A 23,910-nucleotide genomic window follows, 5' to 3' on the forward strand; every position below is an offset into this window, starting at 1 on the left:
GCAATGACCTTGAACAGTAGGATATAAATAACTCCCAAAAGCTTAGCCTTTCAGTAATGGAACACTAGGCATAAATGAGTTTAATAACACCCCCCCATAATATACAAAACCAGATTTATAAATCATGCCCTAGGACTGTCATAACGTCCCATAGTCTGACAAGATCATATAATGCTCCAATACCAACCAACAATAACCCTAGGTCATAGTCTTTAATTAAAATGCTGCACCCACTGGAAGCATAGAGTTTATATGTACAGATACATGTGTTTCTTCTATTGTCTATTTCTTAAAAACATGGAAGGGAAAAGCATTTGTATAACTTTTTATGGTTTACACAATATTATTATTATTATTATTGCTTTTTTATTTTTATTTATTTATTTTTTGAGATGGAGTCTCGCTCTGTCACCGAGGCTGGAGTGCAGTGGCACAATCTCAGCTCACTGAAATCTCCACCTCCCTGGTTCAAGCAATTCCCTTGCCTCAGCCTTCTGAGTAGGTGTAATTACATGCCACCATGCCTGGCTAATTTTTTTGTATTTTAGTAGAGACGGGGCTTCACCGTGTTGGCCAGACTGGTCTCGAACTCCTGACCTCAGACAATTTGCCCGCCTCGGCCTCTCAAAGTGCTGAGATTACAGGCGTGAGCCACTGCGCCCAGTTACAAAATATTGTTAACATATATTAACTAATTCATTGTGTATTAACTAACACAGTAAAGAGGTGATATTCTTATAAGAAGGATCTTGAGAAAAAAACATTTCTCACTGGGCTGCTGCCCTTTATACTCATGCTTACATCGCCATTCCAGAATATCTCACGCTAAGCATCTGTGTTACTCTCTTTAGGATATGTTACAGACATTGAGCTCTCCTGGCTCTTGAATTAAATTGAGTCAGCCAAGCCACTCTCTCATTTGGAATCTATGCCCAGGTGTCCCTGAACAATTCCTCTGAATTCAGTTCTCTAGGAATCTGGAAATTCTATTTCAATACTCAGACCAACTCTGAGGCTCCCATAAACTTTAAAACTTCTAAGAGAGAAAAAATAAATCTCAGTTATGATTATGAAGGGTTTCACATCCTGCATATAAACAAATGATCCCTTCCTACTGGCTTTAGCTGTGAGACTAGATAAAGAGAATTTATACCATCAGATTAAATCAAAGAACAACTGAAGTATCACTTAATGATTCTGGGGAAAATTTGGCTAATCTTTATAATGGAAACAATAAGGAATTTCTCCAGCTCTCTGAAACCAGTTGGTTTTTCTTTTGAACTATTGCCTAATTATTATCTTCTTTTTTTTGAGGACAGGGTCTCACTCTGTCGCCAAGGCTGGAGTGGCACAATCATGGCTCACTGCAGCCTTTACCTCCCTGGACTCAGGCGATCCTCCCACCTCAGCCTCCCAAGTAGCTGGGACCAGAGGCATGCACCACCATACCCAGCTAACTTTTTTATTATTTTTTAGAGATAGGGTCTCACCATGTTGCCCAGGCTGGCCTTCAACTCCTAGGCTCAAGCAATTTGGACTTCGGCCCAAAATGCTGGAATTATAGGCATATGCCACAGTGCCCGACCTATCTTCATTTTTTAATTTTCTTTCACCAAGATACAAATTAAAGTGGCCAACAAATTATGCATCCACAATTTTGCACTCAATTCCACTATAACAATGATTTCTACAGAGTGATTTTTCATTGCATAAAAGATTTCACTGTAGTAATAAACTCAAAATTTCAACTCAATAATTTCTTGATAATTACATGCTCTTATAAAGCAGGAGAAATTGAGAAAAACATTCATTACCGATGTTTGCTGCTCTCCTAGCTCTTTATTTCATACTTTCATTTTTTAGACTAGACTGTGTTTTCATATTCTATATGGCCTTTCGCTTTGCTCATGCTAGCCTTGCATTAAGTGTTTTTTGTACCTTTCTTTCTAGATAATTTTAAAGGGTAATATGACCAGTGTTTAAGGTCAGGTACGCTGGAGACAGACTGTGTGTTTTTGTTTTGTTTTTATTTTTATTTTTGAAAAAGTTATTATTTATGTTATTTATGATTGACAGATCATAATTGTGTGCATTTATGAGATACAATGTGATGAAATCAAACTAGTTAACACAGCCACCACCTTGCTTACCTATCACTTTTTTATGGTGAGACATTTGAAATTTACTCTATTATTTTTACATTTATGATACATTACTATTGACTGTAGTCAGCTGATGGACAATAGATCTAAAAGTCTATTCCTACTGTCTATCTGAAACTTTATACCCTTTGATCAACAGCTCCCCATTCCCCCAACTCTTCACTCCCTAAGACTCTGATAATCACCATTCTACTCCTACAAATTAAACTTTATTAGATTTCGTATGTATGTGAGATCATGTGATTTTTTTCTGTGGTTGGCTTATTTCACTTAGCATAATGCTCTCTGGATTCATTCATGTTGTCATAAATGACAGAATTTCCCCTCTTTTAAAACTAAATAGTATTTCATCGTGTGTACGTACTACATTTTCTTTATCTCTTCATCCATTGATGGACATTTATTTGTTTCCATATCTTGGCTATTGTGAACAATACTGCAAAGAATATGAGAGTGAAGACATTCCCGCAACATATTGATTTCCATTCTTTTGAATAAATACCCAGAAGCGAGATTATTCGGTCATATGGTAGTTCTATTTTTAGTTTCTAGTGGAAACTACATATTGTTTTCCATAGTTGCTGTACTAATTTATGTTCTCACAAACATTGCATAATTTCCCTTTTTTTAAACCCCCTCCAACACTTAATCTTTCATGTTTTTGATAAACCCATTCTAACAGATGTGAGGTGGTTTCTCAGTGTGGCTTTAATCACATTTCCTTGATAATTAGTGATGCTTAGCAGTTTATGTACTTATTGGCCATTTGTATGTCTTCTTTTGAGAAATGTCTATTTGGGTTCTTTGCTTATTTTTTAACCAGTTTATTTGTTTTCTTGCTATTAAGTTATTTGAGTTTCTTATATGTTTTGGATACTAACCCATTATCAGACAAATGGTTTGCAAGCATTTTCTCCGATTCTATGGGCCATCTCTTCAGTTTGCTAATTGTTTCCTTTACTGAGTGGAAGTGTTTTAGTTTGATGCCTTCCATTTGTCTATTTTTGCTTTTGTTGCATGTGCTTTTGGGGTCTTATCCAAAAAAAAAATTGCTAAGACCAATGTCATGGAGATTTCCCCTTATGTTTTCTTCTAGCAGTTTTATAGTTTCAAGTCTTATATTTAAGTATTTTCTCCATTTTGAGCTGTTTTTTGTGGGTGATGTAAGCTAAGGTCCTAATTTTATTCTTCATGTGAATATCCAGTTTATCAAACACAATTTATTGAAAGACTGTCTTCTTTCCATCATGTGTTCTTGGCACCTTTGTCAAAAACAAGTTGACCATAAATGCATGGGTTTATTTCTGGGTTTTCTATCTTGTTCCCTTTTGTTCAATGTGTCTATTTTTATGCCAGGACCATGCTGTTTTGATTACAATCACTTTATAATATGTCTTGAAGTTGGGTAGTGTGATTCCTCTAGCTTCGTTCTTTTTGCTCAAGATTGTTTTGGCTGCTTGGGATCTTTTGTGGTTCCATAATAAGGATTGTTTGTCCATTTGTGTGAAAAAAAAATGACATCTGGTTTTTATAGGAATTGCACTGAATCTGTAGATTGCTTTGGGTAATATGGACATTTAAAAAATATTAATTCTTCCAATCCATGAACACAGAAAATATTTTCATTTAAGTTTTTTCAATTTCTTTCATCTGTGTTTTACAGTATTCACTATAGAAGTCCTTTATCTCCTTGGTTAAATTTGCACCTAAGTATTTGATTTTTTTGTTGCCACCATAAATGGGATTTTCTTAATTTTTTTCCAGATAGTTCATTATTAGTATATAGAAATGCTACTGATTTTTGTATGTTTGTTTTGTGTCTTGCAACTTTAGTCAATTCCTTTATCAGTTCTAACAGTTCTTTAGTGGAGTCTAGGATTTTCTATATATATCATGTCATCAGCAAATAGAAACGATTTCACTTCTTCCTTTCCTATTAGGATGCCTTCAATTTTCTTTTTGTCTTGCCTAACTGCTCTGGCAACTTCCAGTACTATGCTGAAAAGAAGTGGTAAGAATGGGCATCCTTGTCCTGTCTCTGATCTTAGAGGAAAAGCTTTCAACTTTTCACCATTGAGAATAAAGTTAGCTATGAGTTTGTCATATATGGCCTTTATTGTCCTGAGGTACATATCCTTTATACTTCATCTGTGGAGAGTTTTTATCATGAAGTTATGTTACATTTTGTCACATGATTTTTCTGCATCCAGTGAGATGATGATGTTATTTTTATCCTTCATTTTGTAAATTTAGTGTATCACATTTATTCATTTGGGTATGTTGAACCATCCTTGGATCCCAGGGTAAATCCCTCTGGACCATGGTGAATGATTCTTTTAATGTGTTCTGGAATTCAGCTTTCTAATAATATTTTCTTGAGTATTTTTGCATTTATGTTAATTAGAAATATTGGCCTGTAATTTTCTTTTCTTGTAGTGTGCTTTTCTGGGTTTGTTATCAAGATCATGCTAGTCTCGTAAAATGAGTTTGAAAGAATTTCTTCTATTTCAATTTTGCAGAAGAGTTTGAAAAGAATTGGTATTCTTTTTTTTTTTATGTTTGGTAGAATTCAGGAGTAAAGCTGTACAGTTGTGGGCTCTTCTTTGATGAGAGACTTTTTATTACTGATCCAATCTCCTTACTCATTATTGGGCTATTCAGATTTTCTGTTTCTTTCTGATTCAGTCTTTGTAGATTATATGTGTCTAGGAATTTATCCAATTCTTCGAGGTTATCCAATTTTTTGGCATGTAATTGCTCATCCCATTTTTTAATGATCCTTTCTATTACAGTGGCATCAGTTATAATGTCTCCTCTTTCACTTTTGATTCATTTATTTGAATAGTCTTTCTTTTTTTCCTAGTCTAGTAAACAGTTTGTATTACCGTCTTGTAAACGGTTTATTACAAAATACAAACCATCTAGTAAACGGTTTGTATTTTGTATTTTGTTTATCTTTTCAAAAAACAATTGTCATTTTTTTTTCTGTTGTTTTTTAGTACTTATTTCATTAATTTTTGCTCTGGTCTTTGTTATTTCCTTTTGTTTGCCAGCTTTGAACTAAGGTAGTTCTTCTGTCTCTAGACTTTTGAGGTGTTACGTTACATTGTTTATTTGTGATTTTTCTTCTGCTTTGACATAGACATTTATTGCTATGAATTTCCCACTTGGAACTGCTTTTGCTGCACGCGATATGCTTTAGTCTGTTTTGTTTTTATTTTTGCCTCCATGTATTTTTTATATTTTCTGTGACCCATTGGTTGTTTATGAGCATGTTGTTTAATTTCCATGTATTTGAATATTTTCCAAATTTGTCCTGTAGTTGATTTCTAGTTTTACAGCATTGTGATCCAAAAATATACTTAATATAATTTCAATCACCTTGGATTTGTTGTTTTCTTTTGTGACCTTACACGATCTATCCTGGAGAATGTTTCACGTGCACCTGAGAAGAATGGGTATCCTACTGCTATTGGATGGAATGTTTTGTATTTGGTCTAAAGTATAATCTACATGCAATATTTCTTTATTGATTTTATTTCAATCCCGGAACACAGGGTCTTTCTACTGTTTTGTTTTCTTTGAATTCTTTCTTTAATGCTTAATAGTTTTTATTGCAGAGATCTTTTACCTCCTTGGTTAAATTTATTTCTATTTTACTTTTTTGTGACCACTGTGAAAGGAAGTGCCTCTTTGATGTCTTTTTCAGGTAGTTCTCTACTGGCATATAGAATTGCTACTAATCTTGTGTATTGATTTTGTGTCCTGCAACTTTATTGAATTCATTTATTTGTTATGGCAAATAAATGAATGTTCGTTTTTCTTTTAATGGTCAGATCCCTCTTCTGTAGGGCTGCTGCAGTTTGCTGGGGGTTCACTTCAGGCTCTGTTCATCTGGTAACTCCCACGTATGGAGATGTCACTCGAGAAGGCTGAAGAACAGCAAAGGTGGGTGCCTGTGCCTTCTCCTGTGATTTCTGACCTCGAGGGGCACTGACCTGATGCCATTAGGAATGCTCCTGTATTGGGTGTCTGACAACCTCTGTTGGTGGGTCTCACCCGGTTGGGTGGCATGGGGAGCAGGATCCGTTTAATGAAGCACTTTGACTGTCCCGTGGTAGAGGGGCTGTGCTTCACTGTGGGGAAAACCCACTCATCTGATCTGGGCTGCCCAATTCTTCAGAACTAGCAGGAGGAAAGACTAAGTCTGCTGGCCTGCCGAATCTGTGGCTACCCCTCCTCTTAGGGGCTCAGGCCCAGGGAGATTAGAGTTCTGTCCCCAAGCCCCTGGCTGGAGTTGTTGGAGTTCCTGCAGGGAGGCCCTGCCCAGTGAGTAGGAGTGGGTCAGGGTCAGGCATGAAGAGGCATTCTGGCCACAGTCTGCCACAGCTTGTGTGTTGGGCTGTGGGGGATACCTCTTGAGACCAAGCTTTCCAGCCTCCTTGGCTCCAGCCGGGAGGGGTGGGGGGTTAGGAATGGGGAGTGCAGCCTGGAGCTATAGAGATGGCTGCCGCCCATCCCCCACCCTGGGATCTTAGTTTGTTAGGTAGTTCTCTGTCCCAGTGTCGACTGCTGCCTCTCCCACAGGGGCCTCACAGGGCTTACTTAGACAGCAGGCAACTGCAGCTGTGGTGCTGGCCACCTCTCCTCCCAGGAGCTCATCAGGTTTAAGCAGATTTTAGCTGAGTGGCTGTTGAGAATCTGTGTGGCTCCATGGTTGGGACCCTAGGCCCCCCTGGTGTGGGATCTTCCAATTCATGGGTTGCACAGTTCCATGGAAAAAGCATGGTTTCCCATACAGGGTAGCATGCTCACTTACCACCTCCCTTGGCTGGGGGGTGAGGGCTGCCCTGTCCTATGTGGCTCTCAGGTGGCCCATTGAACCATACTGCTCTTCCTTCCTCTCTGTGGGTCACGCCAGCTGCCTAGTCAGTTCTAATGACAGAACCTGGATACCTTAATTGCCAGTGCAGGATTCGCACACTGTTATGGTTCTTTTCAATGGAAGCCTCTGATAGCCACTGCTTCTAGTTGGCCATCTTGGCCCTGCCCCTAATTTGTATCTTTTAACAATTTACTTTAGCAGTTGTTTTTAATAGCTTTTTCTTCTAACTCTCTAAAACTGCTTTACACACCACCCTTAGAGTGTTAGAGAATTATGAGTATGGATATGCATCATTTATACCATTGAGACTTTTTTCTCGCTTTCATTTGTTTTTTGTTATAAATTAGCAGACTTTTATTTTAACTTAAATAACTCCCGCTAGCAATTCCTGTAAAGCAGGGCTAGTGGTGATGAACTCCATTAGCTTTTGTTTTTAATTTTTCCCTCATTTCTGAAGGACAACTTTGCCAGGTAAAGTATTCTTGTTGGCAGGTTTTTTTTTTTTCTTCAGCAATTTGAATATATCATCCTATTCTCTCCTGGCTTGCAGGGTCTCTGCTGCAAAATCTGTTTAAAGTCATATTTGTAGTCCATCGAATGTGATATCTTCTTTATATGTTGTTGCTTTTAGTATTCTTTCCTTACCTTTGATTTTTGATAATTGGAGTGTGATGTCTTGGGGATTTCCTCTTTGAGTTGAATTTAATTGATGACTTCTGAATTTTCTATATCTGAATGTTGTCATCTTTCCTCAGATTTGAGAAATTTTTCATCATTATTTTATTAAATATGCTTTCTAGGCCCTTTTCTCTCTCCTCTCCTTTAGGAACTCCTACTATTTGAAGGTTAGTTCACTTGATACTGTCTCTTAATTCTCATAAACTTTCTTCATTCTTTTTCATTATGTTTTTCTTTTTGTTTCTCTGATTGGATAATTTCAGATGTCCTGTCTTTGTGCTCACTGTTTTTTTCTTCTGCTTGATCATGTCTACTGTTGAAGCTTTCTAATAACTTTTTCAGTTCAGTTATTGTATTCTTTATCTCTAGAATTTTTATTTGGGTTTTTGATATTTTTTATATTTCTTTGTAAGATATATTCTTTTGTTTTCCATATTTCACTTAATTTTCTATCTGAATTTTCTTTTAGTACCTTGAACTGCTTTAAGAGGAGTATTCTGAATATTTTATCAGACATTTCATAGTACTCCATTTCTTCGTGGTCTGTTACTGGCATTTTATTAGTTTCCTTTAGCAGTGTCATATTTCCGTGATTTTTTTAATAATCCTTGTGTCCTTATATTGGTGCCTGCATATGTGAGGACATCATCACCTCTTCCAGTCTTTGTTTGTGTTTTTTGATGGTGATAGAGCTTTACTATTTAGTATAACCTAGAATTCTGGTTGGGCCAGCTGGTAGCAACATTGGTAGGATCACTGCTCTGCAGCTGAAGTTGTGCAGGGCCAAATACTTCATTTATAGGTAACTACTGATCTGTAGGTGGCTCCTAGCATGGGGAAGACAACAAGAGCATTGGGCTCAGTTGGATTACCTATTCATTTCTAGGATTGGGTAGGGCCAAATGCTCCCTCCATGGGTAACTGCTAATCTGCAGTTGCCTCCAAGTCTGGGAAAGACTTAATGCAAGCATTGAAATTAGTTGGCTCACCTCTTCATGGCCAGAGTTTGGCAGGGCCAGATACTCTGTGGATAATCACTGATCTGCAGTTCCTCCCCAGTATGGGGAAAACTAAATTTGAGTACTGAAACATAGATTACCTCTCCACTGGTAGGATTGAGCAAGTTCGGATGCTTTCTCCATGGACAATCACTGATCTACAGTTGCCTGTCAACCCAGGGAAGACTTATGAGAGCATCTCGGCTGTGTGGGGAAGCTGCCTAAGGATTGGACCATGAAATATCCATGAACTATGTTTTCTTCATTACGATGTTGTTGCTAGTCTCTCTGGTATGGTACCTCCACTGGCCAGATGAAGAGCAACCCCCACAATCTGTGTGCTGGTGGCTGAGAGCCCCACTCCTATTCTTTTTCTCTAAATGAACCCAGGTGGTTTAACCCTATTGGTACTCCCAGCATTTCCTTTGAGACAAGACAGGAGTGAGCCTCCTGCAAAGGGTCCCAGAAAAGTGGGAAGACTGAATGTGTGCCTCCAACTCACATTGGTCTCTGTAGAAACTATGGGTCCAGGGAAATTATCTGTGGATGATGCTGTGCTAGCTTGAAGGAGGGGTGACACAATCAAAGAGAACCATTTCTTTTACTGTGTAATCATGGCCCTTCTTGATTCTGCAGTCCAAAGGGTGTCTCAGCTTCACTCTCAAGTTTTAGGATATTCAGGGTGGTATTCTCGCCTGTGGATGGTTGCTAATTGAATTTCTGGGTATGGGGGTAGTGAGGCCACAGAAATCTTTGTCACTTTGTTGATGTCACTCTTCCAATGTGTTATTTTAATCCTGTATTAGTATATGTTAATGGTGTGACCTTAAACTAGTAGCTTCTTTGTGCCTCAGTTTTCTTTCTTTTTTTTTTTTTTTTTCTTTTGAGTCAGAGTTCCAACCTTTTTGCCCAGGCTGAAGTGCAACATCGCAATCTTGGCTTACTGCAACCTCCACCTCCCAGGTTCAAGTGATTCTCCTGCCTCAGCCTCCCAAGTAGCTGGGATTACAGGTGCCCACCGCCACGCCTGGCTAATTTTTTTTGTATTTTTAGTAGAGAGAGGATTTTGCCATGTTGGCCAGGCTGGTCTCAAACTCCTGACCTCAGGTGATCCACCTGCCTTGGCCTCCCAAAGTGCTAGGGTTACAGGAATGAGCCACCCACCCAGCCTGTGCCTCAGTTTTCTTGTTTATAAAACAGATTTTTTTTGAAGATTAAATGAATTGATATCAGTAAAATTCTTAGAAGAGGGTCCAGCACTAAGTGAGGGATTTATAAAAGTTTGTTGCAATTAATGTAAGTGTTCCAAATGAAGTGATGAGAAATTAGTTACATCTCTGGGTAATTGTTTTTTCTTTTATTTAAAATTATCTAAGTATATTTTTGCTACTTTAAAAAAATCTGTATATTGGTCCGGACCTGGTGGCTAATGCCTGTAATACCAGCACTTTGGGAGGCCAAGGCAGGCGGATCACCTGAGGTCAGAAGTTTGAGACCAGCTTGGCCAACATGATAAAACCCTGTCCCTACTAAAAATACAAAAAATTAGCTGAGCATAGTGGCTAGCACCTGTAATCACAGCTACTCGGGAGGCTGAGGCAGGAGAATCGCTTGAACCTGGGAGGCAGAGTTTGCAATGAACCAAGATTGCACCACTGTTACTCCAACCTGGGCAACAAGAGCAAAACCTCATCTCAAAAAAAAAAAAAATCTGTATATTGAAGTTCATAAATTGAACTATTAGTCCTTTAAGTTCTCTGAGTTTGAGGCTTGTTGACTGACAGACTGGATCACACTTTTTGTCAGGTTTAGATTGGGAGGTATTTCATCAAGTCATCCCTAACTTCTAATGCAATTTCAGATACAAGCAGAGGTATGCTGTACCTGGCCCATACTGTCTTGCAAGAGCCAATTGTGTGTACTTCTTCTCAATTCTGTATTTAATGACATCACATTGATAGCCTAAAATCAGCCATAATGGGAGTATTTACACCACATAAAATTGGCAAATGCCACAAATCAGAGTTTTTTTCCTAAGGAAACAAAGTAAGCCAGCTATTAAATATTCATCTCTGCATAACAGGACATAAATCCACTTTAAAGAGATAGAAAATGATTCCAGAACTCAGCAAAATAAAAATCAACCTCTGTTCTTTTCCTATTGAAATATTTACACCCAGATGATCAAAATATCATATATCAGTCTTATCACAACATTGTTTAAACACTTTATAAGTTTTATCCCAATAGACAACAAATTACCTACTATAATTAATCTCAGCATTTTCATCCCAATACTATTCACAAAAATTCCCTGTGTTTATAATGATTTTGATATTATTTTCAATAGTTAATTACCGCTGATTTTTTAAAAAATTAATTTAATTTCTAATTTGAGTATTACAGTATTTATATTCTAAATCTTCCTAATTTAAAACTATCTTTTAACAAAAAAACTCCCTTAACAGATTAAAGGAGTAATTGTGTCTTACTCCAATCATTCTCCTTCAGTACAATATTCACAGTGATCCAAATGATAGGTAATAATAATCTCCTGCATGCTTTAATTACTACCTTAGTTTTCTTTGAAATTAGATGATTCTCATTGGTCTGCTATTCACAATTGCTTTCTCAGAAACATGGTGGTTTCTTTTTACTCACAGCAGGCCTTTGTATCATCTGAGTTTTCTAGAAAGGAAACTTTCCAATATCTAGAAAGGAAACTTTCCAATATCTAGAAAGGATACTTTCCAATATGTCTCCAGCTGTGAGTTTTAAGGGTATCTTTGTAGCCTAAGCACCAAGCATAGAGCAGAGGTTCAATTTCAGTTGATTGTAGGATCATTCCGAAAATGTCATCACATTTACTTTCCTTGACCCGAGAACCTAAGAGGGTACAATTTTTCTAAATATAAATTTATTAAGAAAGTGCTATATTCTGTAACCCTAACTGGAAATTTACCAATGGTTTTTTGTTTGTTGTTTGTTTGTTTTGGTTTTGTTTTTTAACCTGATGGTTACTCTTCATGTGAGGGTGAAGTCTTCTGCCAGTCACAAAGCCATTCTAGGGAAACTACATCTCACATTTAAATAGTGCTTTGGATGTTACAAAGCACTCTTACTTACTCACACAGAGCATTTCAAGAAACAAAGTTTGTTTTATCAGTCTCATTTTCTCACCATTACTTCTCCCTATTTGACTTTACCTCATCATTCTACTGTTTTATTGCATGATTTCTTTTGAATAGCTCCCTTATATCTACCCCGATTATAAGTAAAAACAGTTTCTCTGATATGACAAATAAATTTTCTCCAAAGAGAGACTTTGTGGGTTTTCACATGAAAAGAGTACAGGATGACTGAGAAGGGAAAAATGTTTGTGAGAGAGATGAAATAAAAGAATAAAGGAAGGATCCACCTACATGGTGTAAGGATTCTGCCCTCTCGCACTCAGTAAGCCAATGCCCCATTGTGAACAAAGCAAGCATAAGATGGAAGGCATGAATGCTGATTCCGCAGCTGGTCTAAGGTACAATGTGCTTGCCAATAAAAGGATCTCATAGCGTTGACTCTAAATTTAGTTTTAGACTAAATTTGTACATAAGCTTAGTATAAGAACTTTATCTAGTATCCAACTAAAGAAATAGTGCCCTGCTTCTGTTGCTGAGGGAAACAGCTATGGGGTTCAATTTAGTAAGAGATAATATGTACATTCAATGCCTCATACATACATTTTGATTATGCACATGGTAACTTTATGGGTTATTTAAATGTTTTTACAGCTAACTTAGGCTGTTCTTGATTTTCACCTTCAACCTGATTTTAGAACCTAATGTGTATTTAAAATTCAATTTCACCCAAGAGTTATAACATTGTTAATGTTTTCCTCATATCCAGACTAGACTACTTCTGTTTCAAGTATACACTGGAATTCCATGTGAAACATAGCTGTGCTCTTTCCTCAAAGAGCTCTTTCCTCTAAACTCAACTTCAAAGAAAAAAAAAGTGGGCAGTTGAAATCAGCCTCTTCTTGTCCTCATGAAATCCTGATCTACTATGAATTCAGACACAATATATTATACTTAGGAAAGGAGACTTGATAATTCTGAAGAAATAGTTGTTTTAACACTATTGTTATTTTATAATAGTTGTTTTAACCACCCTTATCAAATAAGAGAGATGCTGTATTTGAGCCTGAGAGGAACCAGAGTTAGTATCCAAAGTTATTAATCTATTGATGATCAGGGACTTCCAGGGTTCTAATTTAGGACATATATTGCATTTACAAGAGACTGAACCAGGAAAAAAAATTGTTTTACACTTAAAAGACTAACTAAGGCTGTCTTTAGTTAATAATTGCAGAGAGCTTGGAGATCTCACAGGGTGTTAAATGTTCTTTCTATAATAGTACATGCACTCTCATGTTCTCATTATATTGCACATGTGAGGTTTTCTGTGTTGCTTAATTATCTAATGTTCTATCCTATCCAATGAAGATTCCAAATTTGCCTTCTCAATTAACTCATGGATATTAGACAAGAGACTTGTGTTCTTTCTGCTGAACAGCAAAATGTGCTCTCTGAAATGTAGGTCATTTGTGATATCAAGAACAGTATAAGCTTAAACATTCCCCAATGTGCTTTGTAGTCTTTACTTCTATTCCCATTCACTATTATGGGAGTCTACAACTTTTAGAAATATTTAAAAAATATACATTAATGTTATTATTATATTTCCTAGGAATAAAAATAGTTGAAATTCAAAGAATACAAATAATATTAATAATAAAAACAAAATGTGCCTTATTACTAAGTCCCACGTTTCAGTTTGGGGTACAAATACATTATTCAAACACTAAAGTCTTTCAGTTTGGGATTTAAGCTTGCATACTTTTATTTACTGACTTTATCAGTTGCTCAAATGAAATATTGGATAAACTAAACTATAAAAGGAAGAAATATCTATGTTCACAGAGTCCAGCAGACTAATTCTACTATCATGAATTATTGATAGAGTTCTATCTTTTCATTCCACTTTCCATATCTCCATATCCCCTGCCTCTATCACGAATATCAAACATGTAGGTCTTCTCAAATTGCTCTGGATTTAATGCAGCTTGTCACTGGCCTGGCACAAAGCAAGTGCCCTGTAGCATGGTGCTGCGTCATCAAGTGAAGAAGATCAGATTATAAAGGAAATGGTCAAAAATAGCCTTTAAACTCTCATACGTACTTGCTATGCATTAGCTTCATTAATTCTTACAAAAACTCTTTGAGTTAGATACTGCTATTTTCTCTATTTCACAAATGAAGAACTGAGACAGAGAGAAGTCTTAGTTGTTAAAATTTGTCCAAAGTTGTAGGTAATAAGTAGATGGTAGAGTCTTTGGAAGATGCCGTGATATTCCCATTTCTCGATAATCCCAACACAGCCTATGCTTTCTCCAGCATTTGGGATAGATGACTGTTTCTTTAGTTAGCATCTTGCATTTATGACCCTGATGTGTATTAAATTCATACCTTTAAAAACTACAATTAAATGTCATGAAAGGTGGTTGCACTGCAAGAGGCATGCAAAAACTAAGTCCAAGTGTAAAAGTATCAGGATCACTTTCTCATCATTGGGCAGGCAAGAGTGAAAAGGCAGGCAGAATTGCTTACTCTCTTTTAATATTTTTCTTACTTTAAAAAAAAAATCTAATAGGCACAGTTAAGCTCATATAAGTTAAACATTTATGATATTTTACTCTAATTTCAGAGCCTACCAGTGTCTATCCTATTGAGATTAGCACGTCCGAAGACCACCCTGAATTGTTGGGAAGAAACCCAGTGGTATTACCTAGATGGCATAATTCACATTTGAGGAAATTGCCTCTGTGAATTATTTTGTTTTTAAATAGCTTATGTATGTAACTCTTCAAAATCAAACATCATTCATGTTTTGAGTATGTATGTATTTGTTTAAAGAATAATTCAATAAATAAAAGGCTGATAATTTTAAGGATACAACTCCTCAGCTATTTCAGGGTTCATTCATTACAATTAGCATCTTTGTCCATTTCTTTAATATTGTGTTTTAAAAAACGGCCATTTCCACTGTGAGGGCTGGTGCTGTTGGAAAGATTTCAAGAGGAAGTGCAATATGAACAGGATTTTAAAGAAAGGATTGGACTTAAATTTGTGGGAAAGGTGGGGGAAAGACAGCCTATAGCAGAACATATTATGAACAGAAACGTGGAAGCAGAAGATAACCAAGTGCCATAACCCACCCATCTGTTGTCTCTGTTCTATACACAGCAGCCAAGGGCTCTAAGATCACATGACAGAGCAAATATGTGTCACTAGTTTAAAATGGGGCACCCTCATGGCCAGCAATGGCACATTTCTGTGGCCATCCCACTATGTCACTCTCTACAATTGGCACCCTGACCTCTCAAGCATAAACCTCAGATCACTCCTACCAACTCCCTGCTTTAAACAGATGACCATACTTACTTTCTTGAGAAAAATAAAATCATCAGAACAGAGTCTACTTTTCTACCCAGTAAAAATCTCACACACTCTTCTTCCATTCTCTTGTAATAGAAGACCTGTCTTGACCTTCTAAAGTCAGTCCTTCCATCTGTGATTTGAAGCCATTCTCCTCCTACCTTCTGATGAACATTATACTATCAATAATTCATTTTTCTTGAATATTTATCCTTTCCCTCTCAAATAATATTATTAAATAAGCTTGCCTCTCCAACGTTTAAATAACCTTGCCTCAAAATCTCCAGGATTCATGCCATTTTGCTCGCCTTCACAAATTTCCTGGAGGACTTGTCTATAAACTCTTGTCTCCATTCCTTACCTCCCGTTCAATCCATGACCACTTGATCTGGTTTTATTCTTCATTACTTGATAAGATCAACAATGACCTGATATGGCTTGGCTCTGCATGCCCACCCAAATCTCATGGTGAATTGTAAACCCCAATGTTACGGGAGGGACCTGGAGGGAAGTGATTAGACCATGGGGGCGGATTTAACCCTTGCTGTTCTTGTGATAGGCAGTGAATTCTCATGAGATCTGGTTGTTTAAAAATGTGTAGCACTTCCCCCTCACCTGCTCCACCACGTGAAGATTGTGCCTGCTTTCCCTCACCTTACGCCAGGATTGTACTTTCCTGAGGCCTCCCCAGCCATGCCTCCTGTACAGTCTGTGGAACTGTGAGCCAATTAAACCTCTTTTCGCCATAAATTTCCCAGTCTCAGGTATGTCTTTATAGCAGTGTGAGAATGGAATAATACACCTTCAGGATACTAGACCTAAAAATACTTATTCATCATTTTATTTGATTTACCTGCAAATTTCAACAACATTAACTATTTCTTCCTCAAAGTATCTTCTTCACATGCCTTACATAATGTATCGTCACCCTCTAGTTTTTCTCCCTTTCTTGATGTCTAATTCAAAATTATTTCCTTCTACCAAGTTACCAAAAGATTGATTTCCCAAAGATTCGTCTTAGTGCTTTTCTCATCTCACTCTACAGTTTCCACCAAACTGGTATCATCTATATATATTATCTATGTCAAGGCTTCTATCAATATCTATATCCAGATAACTCACAATATTTTAAATAATACTTTTTATTTTGAGATAATTGAAGATCCACATGCAGTTGTAATAAATAATACAAAGAGATTCCATAAATCTTTTACCAGTTTCCTCCAATGGTAACATCTTACAGAATTACAGTACAATTCCCACAACCAGGATACTAATATCAATACATTCAAAATATAGAACAATTTCATCCTCCAGGATTCTTCGGGTTGCCCTTTTGTAGCCACATTCACTTTCCTCTCACCTTCTTCCTCACTCTGTTCTTATCCCCTGACAACCACTAATCTATTCTCTATTCCTATATTTTTGTCATTTCAAGTATGTTGTATAAATAGAACCATGCAGTATGCAATTTCTATTGATTGACTCCTTTCACACAGAATAATTCTCTGAAGATTAATTCAAGCTGTTGTGTTTTCAAAATTATGTTATTGACAAATAATATTTCTTAATATGTATGTACCACATATTGTTTAACCATTCACCCATTGAAGGACATCTTAGTTGTTTGCATTTTCTGGCTATTAAGAATAAAGCTATTGCAAACAATTCATTTGTAAGTCTCTGTGAACATGTATTTCCCTGAGGTAAATGTCCAAAAGTATAATTGCTGGATTGTATGGTAGTTGTATGTTGTTGTTGTTTTTAAGAAACTTCCAAATGATTTTCCAGAGTGACTGTACCACTTTACATTTTCACCAGCAATGTATGAGTAATCCAGTTTCTCCACATCTTTGCCAGAATTTGGTATTATTATTTTTTTATCTAGCCATTTTGATAGGTGGGTGGTGATATCTCATTGTGGGTTTAAGTTGCATTTTCCTAGTGGTTAATAATGTTGAACATCTTTTTATATGTTTATTTACCATCTGCAAGTCATCTTCTATGAAACATCTCTTTATGTCTTTTGCTCATTTTCTAATTATATTGCTTGATTTTTATGGTTAAATTTTGAGAATTTTTAAAATAGATATTCCAGATACTGGCACTTTGCTGGCTATGTGGTTGGCAAATGTTACCTTCTAGTCTGTAGTTTGTCTTTTCACGTCCTTATTATTTTTCACAAGGCAGACATGTTGAAATTTAAAAATTCTTTGCATAGCCATGAATCTCAAAGATTTTCTCCCATTTTTTTTCTAAAAGTTGTATAACTTTACATTTTATATTTAGGTCTGTGAACCATTGTAAGTTAATTTTTGTATTAGGTATGAGGTTTGGGTCAAGGTTTATATTTTTACATAAGGGTGTCTAATTATTCCAGTATCATCGGTTCAAAAGGCTAACCTGTCTTCATTGAATTACTTTTACAACTTTGTAAATAATCAGTTGGGCATGTATTTGTGTGGGTCTATTTCTATATTATTTATTCTGTTCCATTAGCCTATGTGTATTCTGCCACCAATACCAATTTTCTTACTGAGCTGTCTCTGACCGTACCCTGTGGGGGACTGAAGTGCCACATCACAGTCTGGTAGGAGTGGGAGTCTTGGCTGCCCACCTTGCCCTTGGCTAGTGTAGGGGAGAAGTGGTGTCACAGTGTCTTCCCTGATATTTAACTGGAGTAGAGTGGTTACAGTCTAAAAGTTTGCTGGGGTTTTTTTCAGCTGCCCCTTTAAAGCAGGCTTTTCTTTGGGGCTTTTTGGATTGCCTGCTTTAGCAGCATGTATTTCATGCCTAGAATATATAAGGCAAAAAAGAAAAGCCAGAAAACTCACCTCCATGTTGTTATTTGAGTCCTGACATCCCTAGGTAGTCTGTCTTCTTTATGCCTGTCAGAGTCACCTTATGTTTGCTTTGTATATAACTTCCAGAGTTCTTAATATACTCAGTGGGAGGAACAAGGAAAAATATGCCTACTTCGTCTTCCCAGAATCAGAAATTTCACTCACAAAATTTTACCTCCAACCTAAATCTTTTCTCCATGGTCCAGAAATGAGTATCCTCATTTTAATCTGCATTTGTATGTCTCAAGGCACCTCAAATATAACTTAAGCTCAAAGCTGAGCTACCTCCAAATGTTGCACTGCAGTCTTCCTGCTACACAAGGGAAAAAGTTAAAGTTCTTCTTGGCACCTCTACTCCCTCCCATTCTAATTATCATGAAATCCTATTGATTTTTTTTCTCTGAAATATGCTTTAAGTCTTCCCACTTCTCTGTTATCTGTATGCCACAACTCTAATCTAAGCCACTATCGTATCTGGTCAAAATTTTTTGTAAAAGTCTCTTGTCTGATCGGTTCATATACACCCTCCCTGTTCCAAACCCTTCTCTGTATTATTAGTTGAGTAATCTTTTCAAAACACTATTGTTCTTATTTAATAAATTGATATTGCTTTTAGAACATTGATTTTTAAAAATCTTTCACCTCACTTACAAGCCTTGCACAAATCTATTGTAGAAGCCCAGTATTTGTTGATAAATAACTATAGTGTATATCTCCCTGATTAGATTCAATTCACCTAATAGACAGAAATTACCCTAAAACTCTACGTATCTTCAGTTCAGTGGTGATCTACAAATGCTTAATGATGATGATCTTGGTATTCTAATGACTATACAAGGAGATTGTATATACAGTATGGCTAGAAGGAGAACATGTGAACGTAATAAAGAGCAAACTATTAATTGTCCTGCTATTTCTTTCTTTTTTTGTTTTTTTCCTGAGACAGAGCCTTGCTCTGTCTCCCAGGCTGGAGTGCAGTGGCACAATCTTGGCTCACTGCAACCTCCCCCTCCCGAGTTCAAGCAATTCTTGTGCCTCAGCCTCCCAAGTAGTTGGGATTACAGGTGTAAGCCAATGTGCCTGGATAACTTTTGTATTTTTTGTAGAGATAGGGTTTCACCATGTTGCTCAGACTGGCTTCGAGCTCCTGGCCTCGGGTAATCCACCCTCCTCAGCCTCCCAAAGTGCTGGGATTACAGGTGTGAGCCACCATGACCAGCCTCTTGCTATTTCTTATATCAAGCAAATTTATTTGTCTGCTTAATAATTATTATCTGTAATATAAATGTTCTTACATTTCTAAGTATATATACATTTTTAAACCACCAACTCACTTCTCACCTCTATTGGAAATCTGTAAAATATTCACTCTCTGCATTTAAAAATAATAATAACTTCAGGGAAAAATGGTCATAAGTTAATGAAAATATTAACTTTGACAACAAAAATGACAGAATCATTACAAATATGTTTGTACTTATGGCCTTCCCAAATAAATGTCAAATTGTTACAAGCTCTTCACTATATGAGCTATGTTTATTTATTGTTGCATTCATTGCATGTAAGAGAATAACATCAAAATATTGTTTCTGATGTTAAGACTATATAAAAAGAAGGTGGACTACTTCCTCTGCTCTTGAAAATCCTATGGGTCATTTGGATTTCAAAAAAAAGACTTTTGATTCTGACAAGGGTTGGCTTAATTGGAGAAGACTTGTAAGACAAGATTTTCGGTCCTGATCTCTAAATCAGTTTTAGAACATCAGGTGAGAAAGAGACGAAAAAAAAAAAAAACAGTAGCTACAATACGAGTAAAAGATACAGAAGCAAGAACACTTTGGTAAGCAAAGGTAAAACCACTAATCTAGAAAAAAATAAGACAGGATTGTCAGAACAAGAAATATCTATACTTTATTTATATAGCTATAAATAAGAGATTTTCAATATATAATTCAAAATATAATCATGGTATAGACCATGAGAGATCAAATTTAGAATATTCCCTTTTGTCACAACCAATTTATACCTCAGATTTATAGGTAATGCTTAAATTTCAGAGGTAAACTCCAATACATTAATTCTATAATGTAGGAATAGGTTTACATTTGAGTGGACTGATAAATTACATCCTAACTGAAATTTCTACATCTTATAGGGATAGATGGGATTTTGTTGCACATGTGAGGTTTCTTTTCACTTATAGACAAGTTTAGGGTAATTCTGAGATGTAAAAAAAATTGCTCAGAAGTGAGCCATGAAAATCATGTAGAAAAGATAAAGCATTTTATTTTGTTAAATCCACTGAAAATTTATACTATGATAATGTTTAAGCACAACTAAAATTTGTTTCTTTAATATTACTTTATATTTTATTTAATTTGTATATGTTTCTTTTGTGTATTTAAATTTCTGTTATGGTGTTTCCGCACCTGATTTCTAATAATGGTGACCATGGACAAAGGAAATGTCTTATCTCATGAACTTGAGCATAACTACAGAAACCTTCCAAGAGAAATTAATTTGATCCATCGTAATTCTCCTTATTGAAAAGAGAAAAGTATACTCATCATATTAGGAGAAAAAGTTTCAGGAAGTTGCAAAAATTAATACTCTTCAAAATTATTTCCAAAGTTCTACTCAATATAGTAAACACAGCATAGAAAGTAGGGTGGAAAAACTATTAGAAAACTGTTATATATATAAAATTAAGATTTTTTTCTGATTATGAAAATCTGTGATATTGCTAAAACTCTACTAAAATGTTGGCAATAGTGATGAGTGAGTGAGCAATATATAAAAAATGCCATCAACTATCGCAAGGACAAAAAACCAAACACCGCATGTTCTCACTCATAGGTGGGAATTGAACAATGAGATCACATGGACACAGGAAGGTGAACATCACACACCCGGGCCTGTCGTGGGGTGGGGCAAGGGGGGAGGGATAGCATTAGGAGATATACCTAATGTTAAATGAAGAGTTAATGGGTGCAGCACACCAACATGCCACATGTATACATATGTAACAAACCTGCACGTTGTACACATGTACCCTAAAACTTAAAGTATAATAAAAAAAAGCTATCAAATTCAAAGATCCACTTACGGGTTTATGCAGCAAGAGAGGTTACATGGAGTAACAGAGTAAATTAAACCTTGGAATAAGAATGAGATTTTACTGATAGATTTTTGAAGAGACAAGGAAATTTAGTGATAACAAGGTTCAGCTATGAGAACACTTGGCTGTTTGCAGACAATACTATTTAAAATTTGGTGAGTGCTTACTACGTGCTAGGCTATGTTCTAAGCACTTGCACATGCTATGATCCATTTGATTCTCTCTACCACACCAAGAGTCAAGTGCTCTCATCTCCATTTTACAAAGAAGGAGATTACAGCATGGAGAGAATAAGTCACCCAGAGTCATAGAACTACTATAGTAAGTGGTGCAGCCATGGTTTGAAACCTGGTTAACAGGCCCACGTTTGTGCCTCTGCAAGAGCCTCTCTCTAATGTGAGCAGTTCACAAATGTGCCACCCTCCCTGTGTTTCAGGCATTTATGTACATGTACATTTCCTAAGTTAATCCTCACAGCAATTCTAAGAGTTAGGTGCTTTAGAGATAAAGGATTGAGACATAGCAGGTCCAGAATTAGAACCTATGCTATATCTCATGTTTTCAACATCTCTTCTCCCAGCTTGGCTAAAGTCAAGAACTTGTAAAATAATTCATAGAATATAGGTTGGATAAGTCAATGAAGGCCAAATAAAAAAGGATTTTGAACCAAAATTTTAAAATTTAGACATGATACTTTAGACATAGTCCTCAGTGTATGTATGTGCTCAATAAATTTTGTTGAAGAAATGAAAGAATATAAACAGAAGTGAAGGTACTGGTATTCCAGCCTTTCCTCCAGGCATTGTGGTAGCATGGATTACAAAATAAAATTTCTAAATAAAATAATCATAGCCAAAAAACGCGAGTGTTTGTTTTATTTTAAACATTTTGCCTGCAATTAGCCCGCCCCGTCCCAAACCTGCCACAAATTGCTGAAGTTGTAGCTTTCTGATATAAATATCCATACTACTGAAAGGTCTCATTAATTGTCAGATTAGTGAAATTTTTCACTCCATTGTATTTTTACTAAAATAGCTAAGCATAGCAACAAAAAGAAAACAATTATGTTGTATTATTTAAAAAATATAAGAGTTTCCCTCAATAATCCATGACTTTTTAAACTGCTACTTGGTCTAACCTTTCACTAAATTGGTGTCAAATTGGCCTAAGGTATCGAAACTCTGTGTTCTTATTCAATGAGTGATAATTCCTCAAACAGGGATGTTTCCAATCCTCTCTCTGCTATTCTCTGTTAGAATTGCTAATACTTCATCTCAGGCCTATCCATATCTTAAATGACATGATAAAAAAAACTGACAAAGGTGGGGGACATGGGACCATCTTCTCTCTGGTCTTTTGTTTTCTTATTTTTCCACCCTTAGACTATAGTGGTCGGTATTACTTACATAATGATATGGTCTACTCATATTCTTCCTTTCTGATCAGTGTTTTTGCTGGGTCTAGTGTGAAATAAAATATAGCTACCTTTTTTCTCCTTCTCTAAGCATATGCCAGTGAATTGGTAACATCTGCTTGCTTCTTAGCTTTTACCAGAAACTTTTTTCCTAAAGGGTCATCATATAAGGAAATCTTTTTTAATATTATAAGGTCAAACACATCTGTTCGATCATATCAAAATTTAGCAGAAAATGTACTTTTAATAAAGACTCTATAAATATCACCTTTGCTATGAATTGGCCTTTATGTTACTTTTAATGAATAATATTCCCCTCCAAATGTAATTTAGAATTAAACATTTCAGACAATATCATTGACATTGTAAAATATCTTATCCTTTTCTCTCTATTGCAGCACAGTTATTCAAAGCCTATAATTATGCAGTTTCTCAAGCTGCCTCACAATAAAGGAAATTTATCTACTACAGTAGAGAAAAAAATAACAAAATTCAAATGAAAATAAATTATTATAACTGCTGATTTAACCTGACAAACCATTTCTCTTCCTTCGAATGATTGCTACTGTTTTTGGTTTATAGGGACCGAGCTCCTTTCATTTTTACTTCAGAGATGGAATACTTTATTACAGAGGGTGGGAAAAACCCACAGCATTTTCAAGAGTTTGTGGAACTTTGCTGTCGTGCTTATAATATCATCAGAAAGCACAGCCAACTGCTCTTGAACCTGCTAGAAATGGTAAGTCCCTTAGGGAAAAAAAAAAACAAAAATAATAAGCTTCATTTATGCCTCTGCTTCAGTAGTCTATTTTTACTAAAGGCTTGGAGTTCCCCAATGAGCTATTCAGAAGAAAAAGGAATGAGCAAACTAAGAGTACCACTGTACAGCTTATAAACATATTTCTTAATAGTTTAATATGTTCCTTGATAGTTATTGTCTCAAACATTCCTATTCGTATCAATATTGATGCATGTAGGGGTTATCCCACTATATTTTGACTAATGTTCAAGGACAGCAATTTTAAAAATAATGCCTTCAGTCATACTGGGCATTAGAATCTTTCAAAAATGCCTTATATATACTATCTCATTTATATATCATGACAACCTAATAATGTAGACCAGGCAAGAATTTTCCCTGGCTCTCCATTCCAAACTCCACCTTTGATCACTTGCCAATTTCCCGCATTAAGAAACTGAGAGTCAAAAGTGGAAAGTGAGTTGCTAGCAACTCAGCTTTTAGTGGTATGCATTAGGTGTACTGAGTCATGGTCCTACACACTCTCTTGTGACCAACAGGGGAAAATTTAAGGTTGTATTCCAC

At 36.2% G+C, this 23,910-nt stretch overlaps 1 protein-coding gene across 3 annotated transcripts in view; it reads left to right on the forward strand.

Annotated features, from left to right (window-relative positions):
• The window catches only part of PIK3C2G (phosphatidylinositol-4-phosphate 3-kinase catalytic subunit type 2 gamma), a 398,295-nt gene that overhangs the window by 259,074 nt on the left and 115,311 nt on the right, over nt 1–23,910 (forward strand). For all 3 annotated transcript variants that reach the window (XM_032159742.1, XM_058442576.1, XM_032159744.2), the window contains one exon: nt 23,169–23,325. In XM_032159742.1, coding sequence (XP_032015633.1) covers nt 23,169–23,325 — 157 coding nt within the window. The remainder of the gene's footprint in view (nt 1–23,168; nt 23,326–23,910) is intronic.

This window comes from Hylobates moloch, unplaced genomic scaffold (assembly GCF_009828535.3).
Source record: "Hylobates moloch isolate HMO894 unplaced genomic scaffold, HMol_V3 SCAFFOLD_8, whole genome shotgun sequence".
NCBI classification, from domain to species: Eukaryota; Metazoa; Chordata; class Mammalia; order Primates; family Hylobatidae; genus Hylobates; species Hylobates moloch.